Source organism: Protomyctophum bolini (assembly GCF_963924005.1).
Source record: "Protomyctophum bolini genome assembly, chromosome: 8".
Classification (NCBI taxonomy): domain Eukaryota; kingdom Metazoa; phylum Chordata; class Actinopteri; order Myctophiformes; family Myctophidae; genus Protomyctophum; species Protomyctophum bolini.
The window spans coordinates 9,001,835-9,016,099 of NC_137869.1; the positions used below are offsets into that span (position 1 = coordinate 9,001,835).

The 14,265-nt window shown below is 44.0% G+C and overlaps 1 protein-coding gene across 1 annotated transcript; it reads left to right on the forward strand.

Annotated features, from left to right (window-relative positions):
* Positions 1 to 5,503: 5,503 nt before the first annotated feature.
* Positions 5,504 to 6,985, forward strand: LOC308319607 (cytochrome P450 2F3-like; the record flags this gene model as incomplete). The annotated part of the gene is made up of 1 exon (XM_080769707.1): positions 5,504 to 6,985. One exon carries the CDS (start codon positions 5,504 to 5,506, stop codon positions 6,983 to 6,985), a length of 1,482 nt encoding a protein of 493 aa, XP_080625833.1.
* Between the last annotated feature and the right edge of the window lie 7,280 nt (positions 6,986 to 14,265).

Here is a 14,265-nt window from a genome sequence, read left to right on the forward strand (position 1 = left end):
AGTTTATTGTTATTATTATTATTATTATTATGATTATTATTATTAGTATTGTTATTGTGATTATTACATGGATTATTGTTGTGATGTGAGCTTGTGGCTGACTGACTATCTAGAAAATGAAAACATGGCACTTCATTTAAAATAGGTTAATACAGACCCCTGTTATATGCGCTTGTTTTGGGATTATTTTTATAGACCTATTTACTTGTTTCTATGAGACATGGCAACAGCAGCGAAAGGCATCCACGTCTTTCTCTTGTGAAATGCTGAGATTAGAAACGACCATAATTATTTCATTTCTCAACCTTAAAAAATAAATAAAGACATCTCCATAATCCTTGGGAAGTGTGTGTAGCAAAAGTAGTCGGCATTGTCATGGTTGAAAGTATTCATGCAACACTGACGCTGTAAGCTGTGTGATGCTAACGCGCTAACACCGTTAGCATGGTCTGTGTTGGTGAAAGGGAAAAGGATAGATATGAAACTACTGGCCAAAATAAATGTCCTACAAAACCCAACACCTAAAATCGGAATGTGATGGTGACCTATTGAGCACAAACAGACAATCATGATTTGCTTGCTGGACCTATAATTAATTTATGTGCATTACATTTCCACCTCGCACATATAAATCAAGCCACAGTGCAGTCAGAGAGTAGTTCACAGGTCACACACAGGAGCAGTGAAAGGGGGAGGGGACTTGGGATGGCAGTGTAGAGTAGGCACGACATTGAGGGGTAGAAACCATCCCGGGCGCGTGGTTGATCTAACGCGTGTGTCACTGTGAAGGACTGGCCCCATTAAGTGAACGTAGTTGGCGTAGTAGACGCCAACATGACGATTCTGACGTAGGCTGTTGAGGTTGAGCAAGAATAGCGTGTTTCAGAAAAGTAATATTTAAACAGTAAATAAGACATTTTTGGCGAATGCAATGTAGTCTATGTCTTTTGTGGGAGTGTGCAGGTTTTATTTTGCATAGAGAGATGTGTGGTGGAAGTGTGGCTTGGTCGGAGATAGAGCACGAATGAACGGCCAGGTGCTCATGCACCCCTTTCTATTAGGGTAGCAGGATTTAATGAAAAGCTCCTCCAAGTTATTTTAGTAGTGTAAGCTAAGGCCAGTGTGGGGAGTTATACGAGCTCTCGCAACACTACCTTAGAGGACATTTATATGTTGTTTTAAATTATTATTGTTATATCAATTGTTACTGTGTTAAATTATTATTCATGTCATGTGTGAGTGGATGGGACCCGAATGGAAACAAGGCTGCAAGGTCTTTCTTCGGTGAAATCCTTTTTGGACAAAAATGCCTGATTGTACATTGTGCTGTTTGCATTTCTATGTTGCCTAATAGAATATTCAATCAATAAAAAAAACCCTTCAAGACATTCAGTCAAGCCAAGCCTATTACAGTTTAGGCTTTTACCAGCCAGCAGTCACTATCTACTATACAAGTGAAAAGGTGTACCCATACTCATTCTTTGTGCTCTATCTCCGACCGAACCACACTTTTACCACACATCTCTATATGCAAAATAAATTCGGCACGCTCCCCGAACTGACATAGGCTATTTTTTAGCCGTTCAAGTGTCTTATTTACTCTATTAAATATTACTTTTATGAAACATTCCTACACGGAACACGGAATCACTACTGCCCCAACACGGTCAGAAACAAGCCCAACCAGCCCACAAACAAGCCCTTTAAACCACGCTACTTACATACACTACAACTCGCTTACAATTCGCAAACCTGGCAACACCCTGCCTCATACGTCACCAGCTCTGCTCTGTCCGTCGAGCTCACACTCTGTCGCAGCCATCTTGCTTTTCCTTTTGATGGGCGAGTGGACATTTAATGCAAATAAATTAATTATAGGTCCAGCAAGCAAATCATGATGGTCTGTTTGTGCTCAATAGGTCACAATAACATTCCGAAATTAGGTGTTGTGTTTTCTATGACATTTTCCCCAGTAGTAGTTGCATATCTGTCTCAGCTTTGGCTTGATGATAGCACATGCTAACAGTGGTGAACACAACGTTAGCAGCATTTGATGACAGGTTGCCATAGCAGCGTACAGTGTGCGCAGACCTAACGTCAGTTGTTTACCACAAAAACACACGATGTAACTTTATAAACTCATGTAACCTAACCTTGCGTGTCTTGATTGCCCGTTTTTTAAGACACACCATGCTAACGGTGTTAGCGCGTTAGCATCACACAGCTTATGACAATCCAAACGTTTTTAATGTGAGATGTTCTGGTGAGTTGCTGATCACAGAGGATTGTGTATTATATCAACCTGGGATTTTATAATAGGCTATAAATTGCATTTTTCATTTATTTTTGTCTCATGAAAAGCGTTAATGACCTGACAATGAAAAAACAATTACTTTATTTCAATTGAAGTGAAAAACCATTTATTTTATTTCAATTTAAGTTCGTTAGCATCACACAGCTTACAGGCTCAGTGTTGCATGTAGAATACTTTCAAACATGACAATCCAAACGTTTTTAATGACAGATGTTCTGGTGAGTTGGTGATCACAGAGGATTGTGTATTATATCAACCTGGGATTTTATAATAGGCTATACATTGCATTTCACATTTATTTTTGGCTCATGAAAAGCGTTAATGACCTGACAATGAAAAACCATTTCTTTTATTTCAATTGAAGTTTGCTTTGGACCAACACAACTACACACACTACAACTCGCTTTTCCAATAACCCATCCGTTACTACAGTGGCGGAACAACATTGGGCCGGGCCGGGGGGTGAGACAGCACGACCGGGCCTCAACGAACCTGACTCCCAACAGCGTCGTGTCCCCCCCCCCCCCCCCCCCAAACGGGCAAAAAATAATTTATGCTAACAGTTGCTGCTAATTTGAGCAGGCCTACATGAACGAGAGAGGAGTTATATGTGTGAGGAGCTGATCACAGTCACAGATAGACAGGAAAAGTGTTATATCTTGCCTATTATTTCTGCTATATATTATTGATCGCGTCTGTGTCTGTCTGTGACATTGCGCAGCAGTGCACACACACGAGAGAGAGAGATAGAGAGAGAGAGAGAGACGTAGAGAGAGAGAGGTGCTGCGTGTTAAAAAAAAATAGGCTACTACTCATCTTTGTGTTCTGTTTCAACAATATTGGACAAAGTTTGAGCCACAAACACATTGCTCTCTCTCTCTCTCTTCTCCTTTTCTATAAATTAAATAGGCCTATTCATGATTCTGCTTATAGAGAAGTAGCCTATGTTAGTTTGTTTTATGGACTTCAGAGCTACTTTCAAATCCCTTTCTCACAATCTACAACACAACGTTATCATTGTCATTGTGCTATAATAATAACTAATAACCCATCCGATGTGGAGTCAACTCCCGCAATTTCCTTCTTCCCATAGTGCGTGGCGAAGTCACTCTGGGATTGAGTGGCCGCGTAGCGGCCACGAAATTCTAGTAGAGCTATACTTGCAAAGTGTAATTGGCATGTACACTCTCTACAGGTCAAGTGGTCAGTGCTAAGAAAACAAGTAAGTGCTACAAACACAAAGTAGGCTAGGATAGCAGGTTTGACAAACACATATTTACTGTAGCAAAGGGTATTCTTCTCCATATGCAGACCACGGCCATCTTACCATATAAGTTAATGGCAAGGTGCTACCTATGGTGCAACTTCCAATGGCACCCCATTCATCTTAACAGAAAAGTCCTATCTAATTGTATTAAACAATTAAACCAACATTGCAGCTGTACGGAAAGCTTGAATTATTCTCTTTCTAGTGTTTGTTTCATAAAAATCCACTGCAGACATGTTATGAGCTACTTTGTGTCCTTGCAGGTGATTATTTTTCTGAAGTGCTGGAGTTTGGAAGCGCTCGTTTAAATATCACTCAACTGCCACCTGTTTTGAATTAGCACATAATGCAAAGAGGCAGCAGGACATTGCTTTACTGAAAACGAGTGCTTCCAAACGCTGATGGAAACATGGCCGCGGTCTGCATGAAAATAGCTTCTTCCAACTCAGACAGTTATCCAAAGTAAAATCCCTTGGGTCAGTCAGTCCACAATCTAGTGAAAGCAATCCACGCTGGCAACTCAGTGTAAACTGACGGTCATTCTCAAGATGAAAAGTGACTTCCAGTCGGACACAGAGCTGATTTTAGTTGTATTATTTGTTTATAAAGCCCTGAATGGATGGAAGGCACCACCTTACATCTCTGAGCTGCCATGTGCTCCTCCCTCGACACCTCCTGACGTCCATGAGGTCAGTTAACCACTTTAACCCCATCTATATATAGGTTATTTCAAAATATATGATTATTGTGAGCTTGTAGATTCGCTATTTTCAAAATAATCTTACATCCAAAACATTGTAACAACAACAACACAAATCTTGTATGGAGGTCCGTGGCAAAACATATTTTCTGATGGGAGTTTGCGGCTAAATACATGTACATATTAATTTGACTAACTTAAATGTACTGACCACACCAAGGCACAACTTGCATTAGTGACTGCAGCCAGGTTGATACTGAGAAACTGGAAGAGCTCTGCTATACGGCAGGGATGACAGACTAGACCCAACTTATGACTGAAACGGCATCTTTCCAATACTCAATTGCCAGGAGGAACAATGTCAAAGGAAAGTTCTGTGAAATATGGGACTACTTTTATTTCTATATTAAAGGATGGTTGCATTAACAATTTGTAAATGGTAATACATTGCAGATGATATAACCACTATTGTCAACAATAGAATGGAGGGGTGTTCATTGGGGTTTTTTTTTTTTTTTGACTGCTAGTTTTGTTTTTCGTTCTTTTGTGCAAGTCATGTGTATTGTGTATGCTTTATTGGAAAATCAATAAAAAACTTACTGACCAGATGCAAAAAGGTGTTTCCTACCCTGTGAGGTCTGCCTTGCCCTCTCCTCTGGACACTTTTCCTCAAGACTCCAGACTCAAAAACACACCTGTTCTCCCTGACCTTTGAACCCGTTTAAACCCTTCATACCGTGTACGCCACATTTACCTTCTGTTCTGTTACCAAGTTCTGCTGTTTGTGTTTTGGTTACATTTTATGCAGTGTTAACTCTCGTGTTTTAACCTGTTGTCTGCCATATACCGCTATTTAACACTGATAGTTTTTGACCCTTCCAACAGTATATAATCCCCATGGCCTTCACTAAACCCCTAAAACAAAGCAGCTACACTTAATTGAATTGTAACCCCCAAATATATTTCGCGTAACCAACCTGGTATTCAATTTTAAAAGGTCGCGAATCGACGCCCAGGAGGTGTGGTTGTTTTTGGCTCCAGGGAGAGTTATGTAATGTTGACCCCTGCAGACTGCAGTCCAACAGGCCTGCTTATCGGCCCTGGATCTGAATAAACATGCTATACTTGCTGCTTTCAACAGCCAGTGGGACACACGCAGTCAGTAAGACTGCTATTAAAGGATTCTATACAACATGTGTGACATTATCCAGTAGAGAGAGTTATGGATCACCATCTCTCAGACACATTGCTGCTGATAGGCCTGGTGCTGGCTCTGCTCTGGGTGCTCTCTGTGAAGAAGCGTAAACCGTGCCGCCTGCCTCCTGGACCCAGGGCCCTCCCTATCGTTGGAAACCTCCACCAGCTGGACAAACGGGCCCCGTTTAACAGCCTGGCCCAGCTCAGTGAGACCTACGGGCCGGTGATGACGGTGTACCTGGGCCCCAAGCGGGCCGTGTTCCTGGTGGGATACGACGCCGTGAGGGAGGCCCTGGTGGAGCAGGCCAACGACTTCGCAGGCCGGGGCGCGCCGGCCTTCTTCCTCAGAATCACCCGGGGATACGGTATAATCACCAGCAACGGAGATCGCCACCGCCAGCTCCGCCTCTTCACCCTCAGCACGCTCAAAGACTTTGGGATGGGTCGGAAAGGCATGGAGCAGTGGATCCAGGAGGAGGGCAGGCACCTCGCGGCACGCATAGAGGACACCGGAGGCGCGCCCTTTGACCCCGCGTTCTTCCTGAGCTGCGCGGTGTCCAACGTGATCTGCCGTCTGGTGTTCGGCCAGCGCTTCGCCTACGACGACGCTCGCATCCGCCGCCTGCTGACCATCGTCAACGACACCTTCAACTTCTTCAGCAGCCCCCTGGCCCAGCTGTACAACGTCTTCCCTTGGCTCATGGAGCGTGTGCCGGGGCGACACCACCATTGTTTCGCCGGCATCGAAGAGCTGAAAGAGTTCTTCGTCGAGATGATTAAAGACCACAAAGAGACCATGGATCCAGACTCTCCTCGCGACTACATCGACTGCTTCCTCCACAGGGTCGACCAGGAGAAGGAGCTCCGCACGTCAGAGTTCCACGACGACAACCTGGTGGCCATCGTGTTGAATCTGTTCCAGGCGGGAGCGGAGCCCACGGGCGCGACGATCCGATTCACGCTCAACGTGCTCATCAAGTACCCCGACGTACAGGAGCGAATGCAGCGGGAGATCGATGACGTGATCGGACGAGGGAGGTGCCCGAATATGGGGGACAGGAAGTCCCTCCCCTTCACGAACTCGGTGATTCACGAGACCCAGCGGTTCCTGGACATAGTTCCCATGAGCATTCCTCACTACGCGCTACGAGACGTCTCCTTCAGGGGATACAGTATCCCCAAGGGAACACTGATCATCCCCATGTTGCACTCGGTCCTGAGAGACAAAGGCCAGTGGGCCACGCCGTGGTCCTTCAACCCACAGCACTTCCTGGACCGCGACGGCACCTTTAAGAAGAACCCCGCCTTCCTGCCCTACTCCGCGGGGAAGAGGGAGTGTGTGGGACAGTCTCTGGCGCGCAACATGCTGTTCCTGTTCATCGTGTCGTTACTGCAACGCTTCAGCTTCTCCTGCAGCGCCGGTCCGGACTCCATCGACCTCAGCCCGGAGTTCAGCAGCTTCACTAACGTGCCCCGCAAGTACCACGTTATCGCCACGCCCCGGTGAGCGCAACGCTAACGTGCCCCGCAAGTACCACGTTATCGCCACGCCCCGGTGAGCGCAACGCTAACGTGCCCCGCAAGTACCGCGTTATCGCCACGCACCGGTGAGCGCAACGCTAACGTGCCCCGCAAGTACCGCGTTATCGCCACGCACCGGTGAGCGCAGCGCTAACGTGCCCCGCAAGTACCACGTTATCGCCACGCCCCGGTGAGCGCAACCGGGCGCTACCAGTGCATTGGAAACACACCACACCACAAATCATGCTGCTGATGAGCCAATCAAATTCAGGCTAGAACGGAAATGGCAGCTTCCTTACTGTGATTTCAGGAGGTGTCGTTCCAGACGCATTCGGAGATAGTTGTCTGGCTATGCGAGACTACTTTCATGACGACGCCAGGCCCAGGAAATGAATCTCAATGCATTTTTCCCATAGACATTCCATAAAGTATTTATTTAAAGACCTTTAAAGCGTCGTACGAAGCCAACTTGAGTCGTGACAAATCATGACAACAAACACAATATTTTGACCAAACAAATAATTACAAAGAAGAAAAACAACAAAAGTGTTGCCGTTTTTTTCTACTTTCTAATTCTTTGTTTGGCCCAAAACATTGTGTTTATTGTCATGATTTGTCACGACAAGAGTTGGCTTTGTCCGTGGCGTAAACGTCTTTAAATAAATACTTTCTGAAAAGTCTATGAGGAAAATGAACGGGGATTTCTTTTCCAGGTCTCTCGAGGCGGCGGGACTGCGACGCTCTATTGCTGTTACACCATATTTTATCATTGTGTTCCACTGTACGCCATGTTATGCCACAGACAGAATATAGAACACGCAGAAAATCGAATTGATTTATACTGTATGGAAATAGTGCTGCTCCCCTTCCATAAAAATCAATAAGAAACTGATTTCTATTACTAAAATGAATAATGACCCTGTCTAATGAATCTGATGTATGTGTTGTCAGTCAGCATGGCACTCTGTGAGCAAGATCACTGTGTGTGTGTGTGTGTGTGTGTGTGTGTGTGTGCGTGTGCGTGTGCGTGTGCGTGCGTGTGCGTGTGCGTGTGCGTGTGCGTGTGCGTGTGCGTGTGCGTGTGGCTCCAGACTTCCCAAAACAAACTGGTCAGGCTACTATACTTGGCCTCACTCCCCGAACCCACCTCACCCCTGCCCACTTTGACAGGCTGGAATGGCTTAGGGGCTTAGTTCAAAACCGCTCTCAAAGGGCACCTACGGACGGCTGCAATTAGAAACCGCCCCCCCCCCGTAAAATCTGAATCCCCCCCCACCCCCCTCACTGTATATGTTTCTTTTCCCTTTTTACCTCCTTTATGATGATTTCTTGTTTTGACTATAGTTGACTATAGTTGCATTGAGTTTGTACTTGAAATGTACTGTAATTCTGCAAACTGTTAATAAATCATTCAATCAATAAAATCAAAGTGTGTATAGTGTGTAACGTGTTGTGTGTTTGTGTGTGGGTGACATGTCTCAGTGTCATTGATGGGGACAGGACACCAACCTTGTCATTGGCCTAAGAGATGCTGACAGAGCATGTGCCGTGTCTCCCCTCCCTTGGCCTTTACCCAATCACGTTAAGTGATGTCACCCACATGTACATGATGTCATTGCCTGTCATGGAGGTTTGGAGCAGTCTGTGACCCCTCGAAGCACACCAACTGCATCTATAAGTCATCACACACACACACACGCACAGTGCACACACACACAAACCTCCCTTACCTTAACACACGCAAGCACCCTTATCAATATTCACACGCACGCACGCATGCACACACAAACACATCTTATATTAATTGACTCTGAGTGTGTCATTATTTAGATTAGACGGCTCAGAGGTATCTGCATACACTATAGACTAGACCAGACCTTTCGTTGTCCAGTACTGTCCTCAACAGCAGTCGAATATCTATCCACAAAGCATGCAGACCATTCAGAAGAACCAAGTGCTCAAATCAGTAAAGCATTAAGGGTTTGGTGACATAATATTGATTTTCTTTTTCTTTTTTGGGTAATTTTTCTTTCTTTTTCTTAATTTTTTTAGGTTTTCTGACCTCAATCGGGCATGCAAGGCTGATATCACGGTTTGCATGCCCTATTTCACCCAAAAACAACTTTGAACATTCAGTTGGATCATTTTCTGTGGTTTGAGGTTTTCTGAATAATTTAGGCTCAAACAGTGCCTGGGCCGTGGCTCAGCGGTCCAGGCACCTTATTGGCTGGTAATCCAGTCTTGCAGTGTGCTGCGGGTTCGACTCCCGATCCCGACGGCCTTTACTGCATGTCAGCCCCCCCCCCCCCCCCCCCCCCCCCCCCCATCTCTCTCCCAATTTCCAAAAAATATCTTAAAAAAACTCAAACTAGTGCTCATGATGTGGACAGTGATGTAACGGTCCCCAACCTCACCCCCCCTCCTCCCTCCCCCATGCCTCAGCCCCCCAAGGGGCGGAGCAAGGGGCGATGATTGACAGGCAAAGCGCCATCTGCTGGCTAAAATAAGGTGTTTTTCCATTGCATCTGAAGAAGCTTTAGAACCAGAGAGAAAAACACCTGGCATGGCATACTGGAGTGGATTTTCCTGTCATTTCACCGCTGGAAGGAACTGCAGTCACTCAGTGTTAATAGTATATGTATAGTAGATAGCAGTAGAGCACAAATTGAAATGTGCACTCTATGGCCAGAATAATAATGAAGTCTGTGTGTTTGACCGTATTGACCGCTGGATTCCTACAATGCCCATAAAGCCATAATGCTTTTTAGTGCACTTCCCCTCTTCATGGAGAGGGGGGGGGGGGGGGCTGCACGGAGATGTGACTTTGTAGTCCTTTTTTTTTAATAGCAGATCTACAAGCTCATAGCGCGCCACTCGGTGGCTTGTAGATCTGCTATTTTTCAACCTTGACGACCAGAAAATGTAAAATTCCAGATTTGGGCAACTTCAATGTATGGAACTCTTCTGCACCTACAGTGTAATGTTATATACCGTCTATAATTTAGCAGTTTAATATGCTTTTAGTTGCAGGTTTCAACAAGGAAATTTCAATATACGTATACACTGCCTCCGAGCAAGAATGTGAGAATGTAGAGATGGTTAGACTTTTTACACCACATGAAGTACGTGCGTGCGTGCGTGCGTGCGTGCGTGCGTGCGTGCGTGCGTGCGTGCGTGTGTGCGTGCGTGCGTGCACACGCGCACACACATGCTGTTCCACAGCTGTTCCTCATGTGTGCAACATCACAAAGCAGCGTACTTCTTATCGTTGGTGGTTTAATCACTCTAGGGAACACCCATATGCAATTATGCATGCACACGAATTCATGCACATGCACATGAACATGCACACGCACACGCACACGCACATGCACGCACACACACACACACACACACACGCACACACACATTATGCTGATATTTCAAATATAAACACACAATTATGAACAAAAAATATGTAAATATTTTTCCCCTACAATGTTTTGTGGAAATAATATATACCATACGTTTGTGTCGTGTGGAGTGATCATAATTATTGGGATTCGCGCATTGTTTAATATGACACATTTTGATCCGTAAATCAACGGTTGTTTTTTAAGCTGTTCTGTATACCATCTCTCTCTCACTATGAAAAAGCTCAGTACTTGTGCATTTCAAAAACTGAAGTAGTTTTTTTTTCTCCCTCTTCCCTTTTGTTAACCCATTCTGACCGGGCACCCATTTTGGTGTTAGCATCATGTTATGCTTTACCTATTGAAAAATAGCAGATCTACAAGCTCATATCGCGCCACCGAGTGGCGCGATACGAGCTTGTAGGTCTGCTATTTTTGAAAAATTCGAAGAACGACTGACATTTTTAGAATCTGATCTCAGGTCAGAATGGGTTCATCAGACCAGTGTGTGTCCAGTGGAAACCTCGTATGAATCTGATCTCAGGTCAGAATGGGTTAATTGTGGGGTCATGTTCATAAGCTCATTTGCACAGCACCATGAGGCCACAGAGAGGCTTCAGTCGTGCTCATTGAGATATGGTTCACTTTTACACCAGTGCCATTTTTCTCTGTTTATAATGGAAAGGCCACGCTGTATAGTGCTGAGAGCTGAGCATGTATGGAGGCGGTCACAATACACTGAACTGAACTCACTGGTTCCCATTATTAGACCCACAGAACAACAGAAAGCTGACCTCTAGCTTCATCCCATGTAGTGCTGCCTTCCTGTCCAGAGCTCTCTGAGCGAAGGCTGTCGTTTTTGTTCGTTTTTCATTCAATAAGTCTACTTTTACTTTTACTTCTGCGCCACTACATCTCAGAGGCAAATATTGCACTTTTTTTACTCCACTACAATTATTTCAAAACTTCAGCTACTATAGTTACTTTGTGGATTATGATTATTATTAGGCTACAAACACACTTATCCACATACATTTCGGCCATTTGAAAATAGCAGATCTATACAAGCTCACAATGTGTCACGATGCAATGCATTGTGAGTTTGTAGATTTGCTATTTTCAAAGATGTGTAATACATTTTAGACATTATGATAACTTGTGAAACGTTTACTTTTGGTATACTTTAAGTATATTTTGAAGCCAATACTTTTGTACTTTTACTCAAGTAAACTTTGAATACGGAACTTTTACTTTGTTGAATATTTCAGGGTATTGTTACTTTTACTTAGGCAAAACATGACATAATTGAAATTCAAAAATAATATAATAATTGTTCCATTACTATTTACTGCCTTCTCCTCTCCTCTCCTCTCCTCTCCTCTCCTCTCCTCTCCTCTCCTCTCCTCTCCTCTCCTCTCATGGGCTTTGACCCTAGCTGTTTCTCATGACCACAACTCTCTAGAGCTCTTATGACAGGAAACATGTGACAGTATATCATATAAATAGACCCATCATATAGCACCTCATTTATTGAAGAATATAAATATGCCTGACTATGTTTTTCTTTACACAATGCCTGACTATTAAGCAACAACCTAACAGTAATAGCATGCAGCAGGAAGTTTCAATCATTTAACACATTCTGAACGGGAACCCATTTTGGTGTTAGCATCATGTTATGCTTTAGCTATTGAAAAATAGCAGATCTACAAGCTCATAGCGCGCCACCGAGTTGCGCGCTACGAGCTTGTAGGTCTGCTATTTTTGAAAAATTGAAGTACGACTGACATTTTTAGAATCTGATCTCAGGTCAGAATGTGTTAATCAGACCAGTGTTGTGTCCAGTGGAAACCTCGTATGAATCTGATCTCAGGTCAGAATGGGTTAAAATCCTTTTGTTATGCCTCCATTGGCTGCCTTCTGTAGTTGAAGGGCATCCCATTTATCCAATCAAATTACTGATTAGTGCCGTCACAATCTAATACATTGAAATTAATTTAATTTGCCACGGCAACAGCAACAGCTCAACAGTCAAGATGGAAAACATTTTACAAATTCCAATCAATCCCGAAGGGACCTACATGTCAAGGACAGTAAACTTTGTTTCACAACACTGACACAGACAAATATAATGAATTGAATCGTATATTTTCATCCATTTGGATGACACGGTATTAAAGTATTCAATCAATCATCAACAAATTGTATTATACTATATGATTGCTGTTGGGCAGAAACGGATCTCTCCATGTTTCATCTTTTCTTTTTTGGGAATTCAATGCCCTATTTTACTTTGTCGTATCACTGTGCAAAATAGCAACAATCTACATGTGTAGCCTTGCCGAGCCATGGGGCCCATAGGGGCAGGAGCCTATCTCCTGTTTCTGTAGCGTGAGGCAGCTTGATGTACAAGTACACCCCCTGGACATGACGCTAGTATGTCGCAGGGACATCTACGTCTGCTGACATAACGATCTACATACAATCACAATGCGTCACGATGCAATGCTTGGCGATTTGATATCTTAGTTATTTTTATGTCTTCATTTTTACAGTATGACAAAATGACATGCCCAGAATATGAATAGGGCCTCAGGGTTGAAAGTGGTTAAGTCGGTCTGTGGGTCTCATTGCGAAAGCAGGTTGCATTTACTATGAAAACGTGCATTTCCAGTCAGTCAGTCAGTCAGTCAGTCAGTCAGTCAGTCAGTCAGTCAGTCAGTCCGTCCGTCCGTCACCCACCCCACGCCTCCATATATGGTCATGCCTCGTGACATCACATGACATCACGTTACATCACGTGACATCATCAGGAATGGAGATCCCTGATGTCATCAATATTGGCCAGCAACTCTACATCTGAGCTCAAACCATTAGATCTCCATATATGGAGCTGACCTTATTCTAGGGCTCACCTGGTATGCTCAGTCCTTGCACAGCTGGCCCAGGGTTCGAATGCGACCTGAGGCTCTTTGCTGCATGTCCTTCCCCATCTCTCTCTCTCTCTCTCTGTCTCTCTCTCTCTCTCTCCTTGTTTCCTCACTGAAACTATTAAAAAGTTAGAATAGAATAAAGCATGGAAATGCCGAAAATAAATCTTCATTAAAATTATAGCACATACTATGAGAAGAACAAATCTTCCTCAGGTAGAAGGATGTCCATTGTCCATCAACTGTACATAGAGAGCCACGTGATTGCAGGGTTACAGTGCATAAACCCCTCATTACAAAGACAAATGCACATCTTGAGATTTCAGTGGTGCAAAAAACCATAGCCACAGAGGTGTGGGGAAAAAGTTGCATGGTCAAATCAGTCATCCTTCACTCTATTCTCCACAAGTGGGCGAGTGCATGTGTGGCGTGCAGCAATTGCACATTTATGCAGTCGGACGGAAGTATTTTTACAGCATGGCAGTGCAGCTGCAGGAGTCTAGAGGGTCAGTCTGTGTGTCGGATGTGAGCACGCTGCCTGAAGACCTCAGAAGTACCTCCACCAATTCTATTATTAGTTATGTATAGCCTACTTTTTGCACTATTTATCTTTGTCTATTCTGTCTATTCTTAAATGTAACTAGGCTTTGGTCGGCCTAAAACCTCAGTCTGAGATCCACACTATTCCCATGTGGATGATTGGATTGTTATGACATATATTAGTTTGGGTCCACTTGTGCCCTTAAACTCTCTTAGACTTAGAGGAAAGGGTCACTGCAAATCAATAAAACTTTATTTTGAGTGAATTCTCTTTATATGATGATTATCATGATTCTTTTCCCACACCCACAGGTCATGAGGGTGTGTTCTACCACCACAGACTAGTATAATCTATACGAAGTCACACTGAAGCTTTTGGTTTGTGGCGGCCCAAAACTATTCAA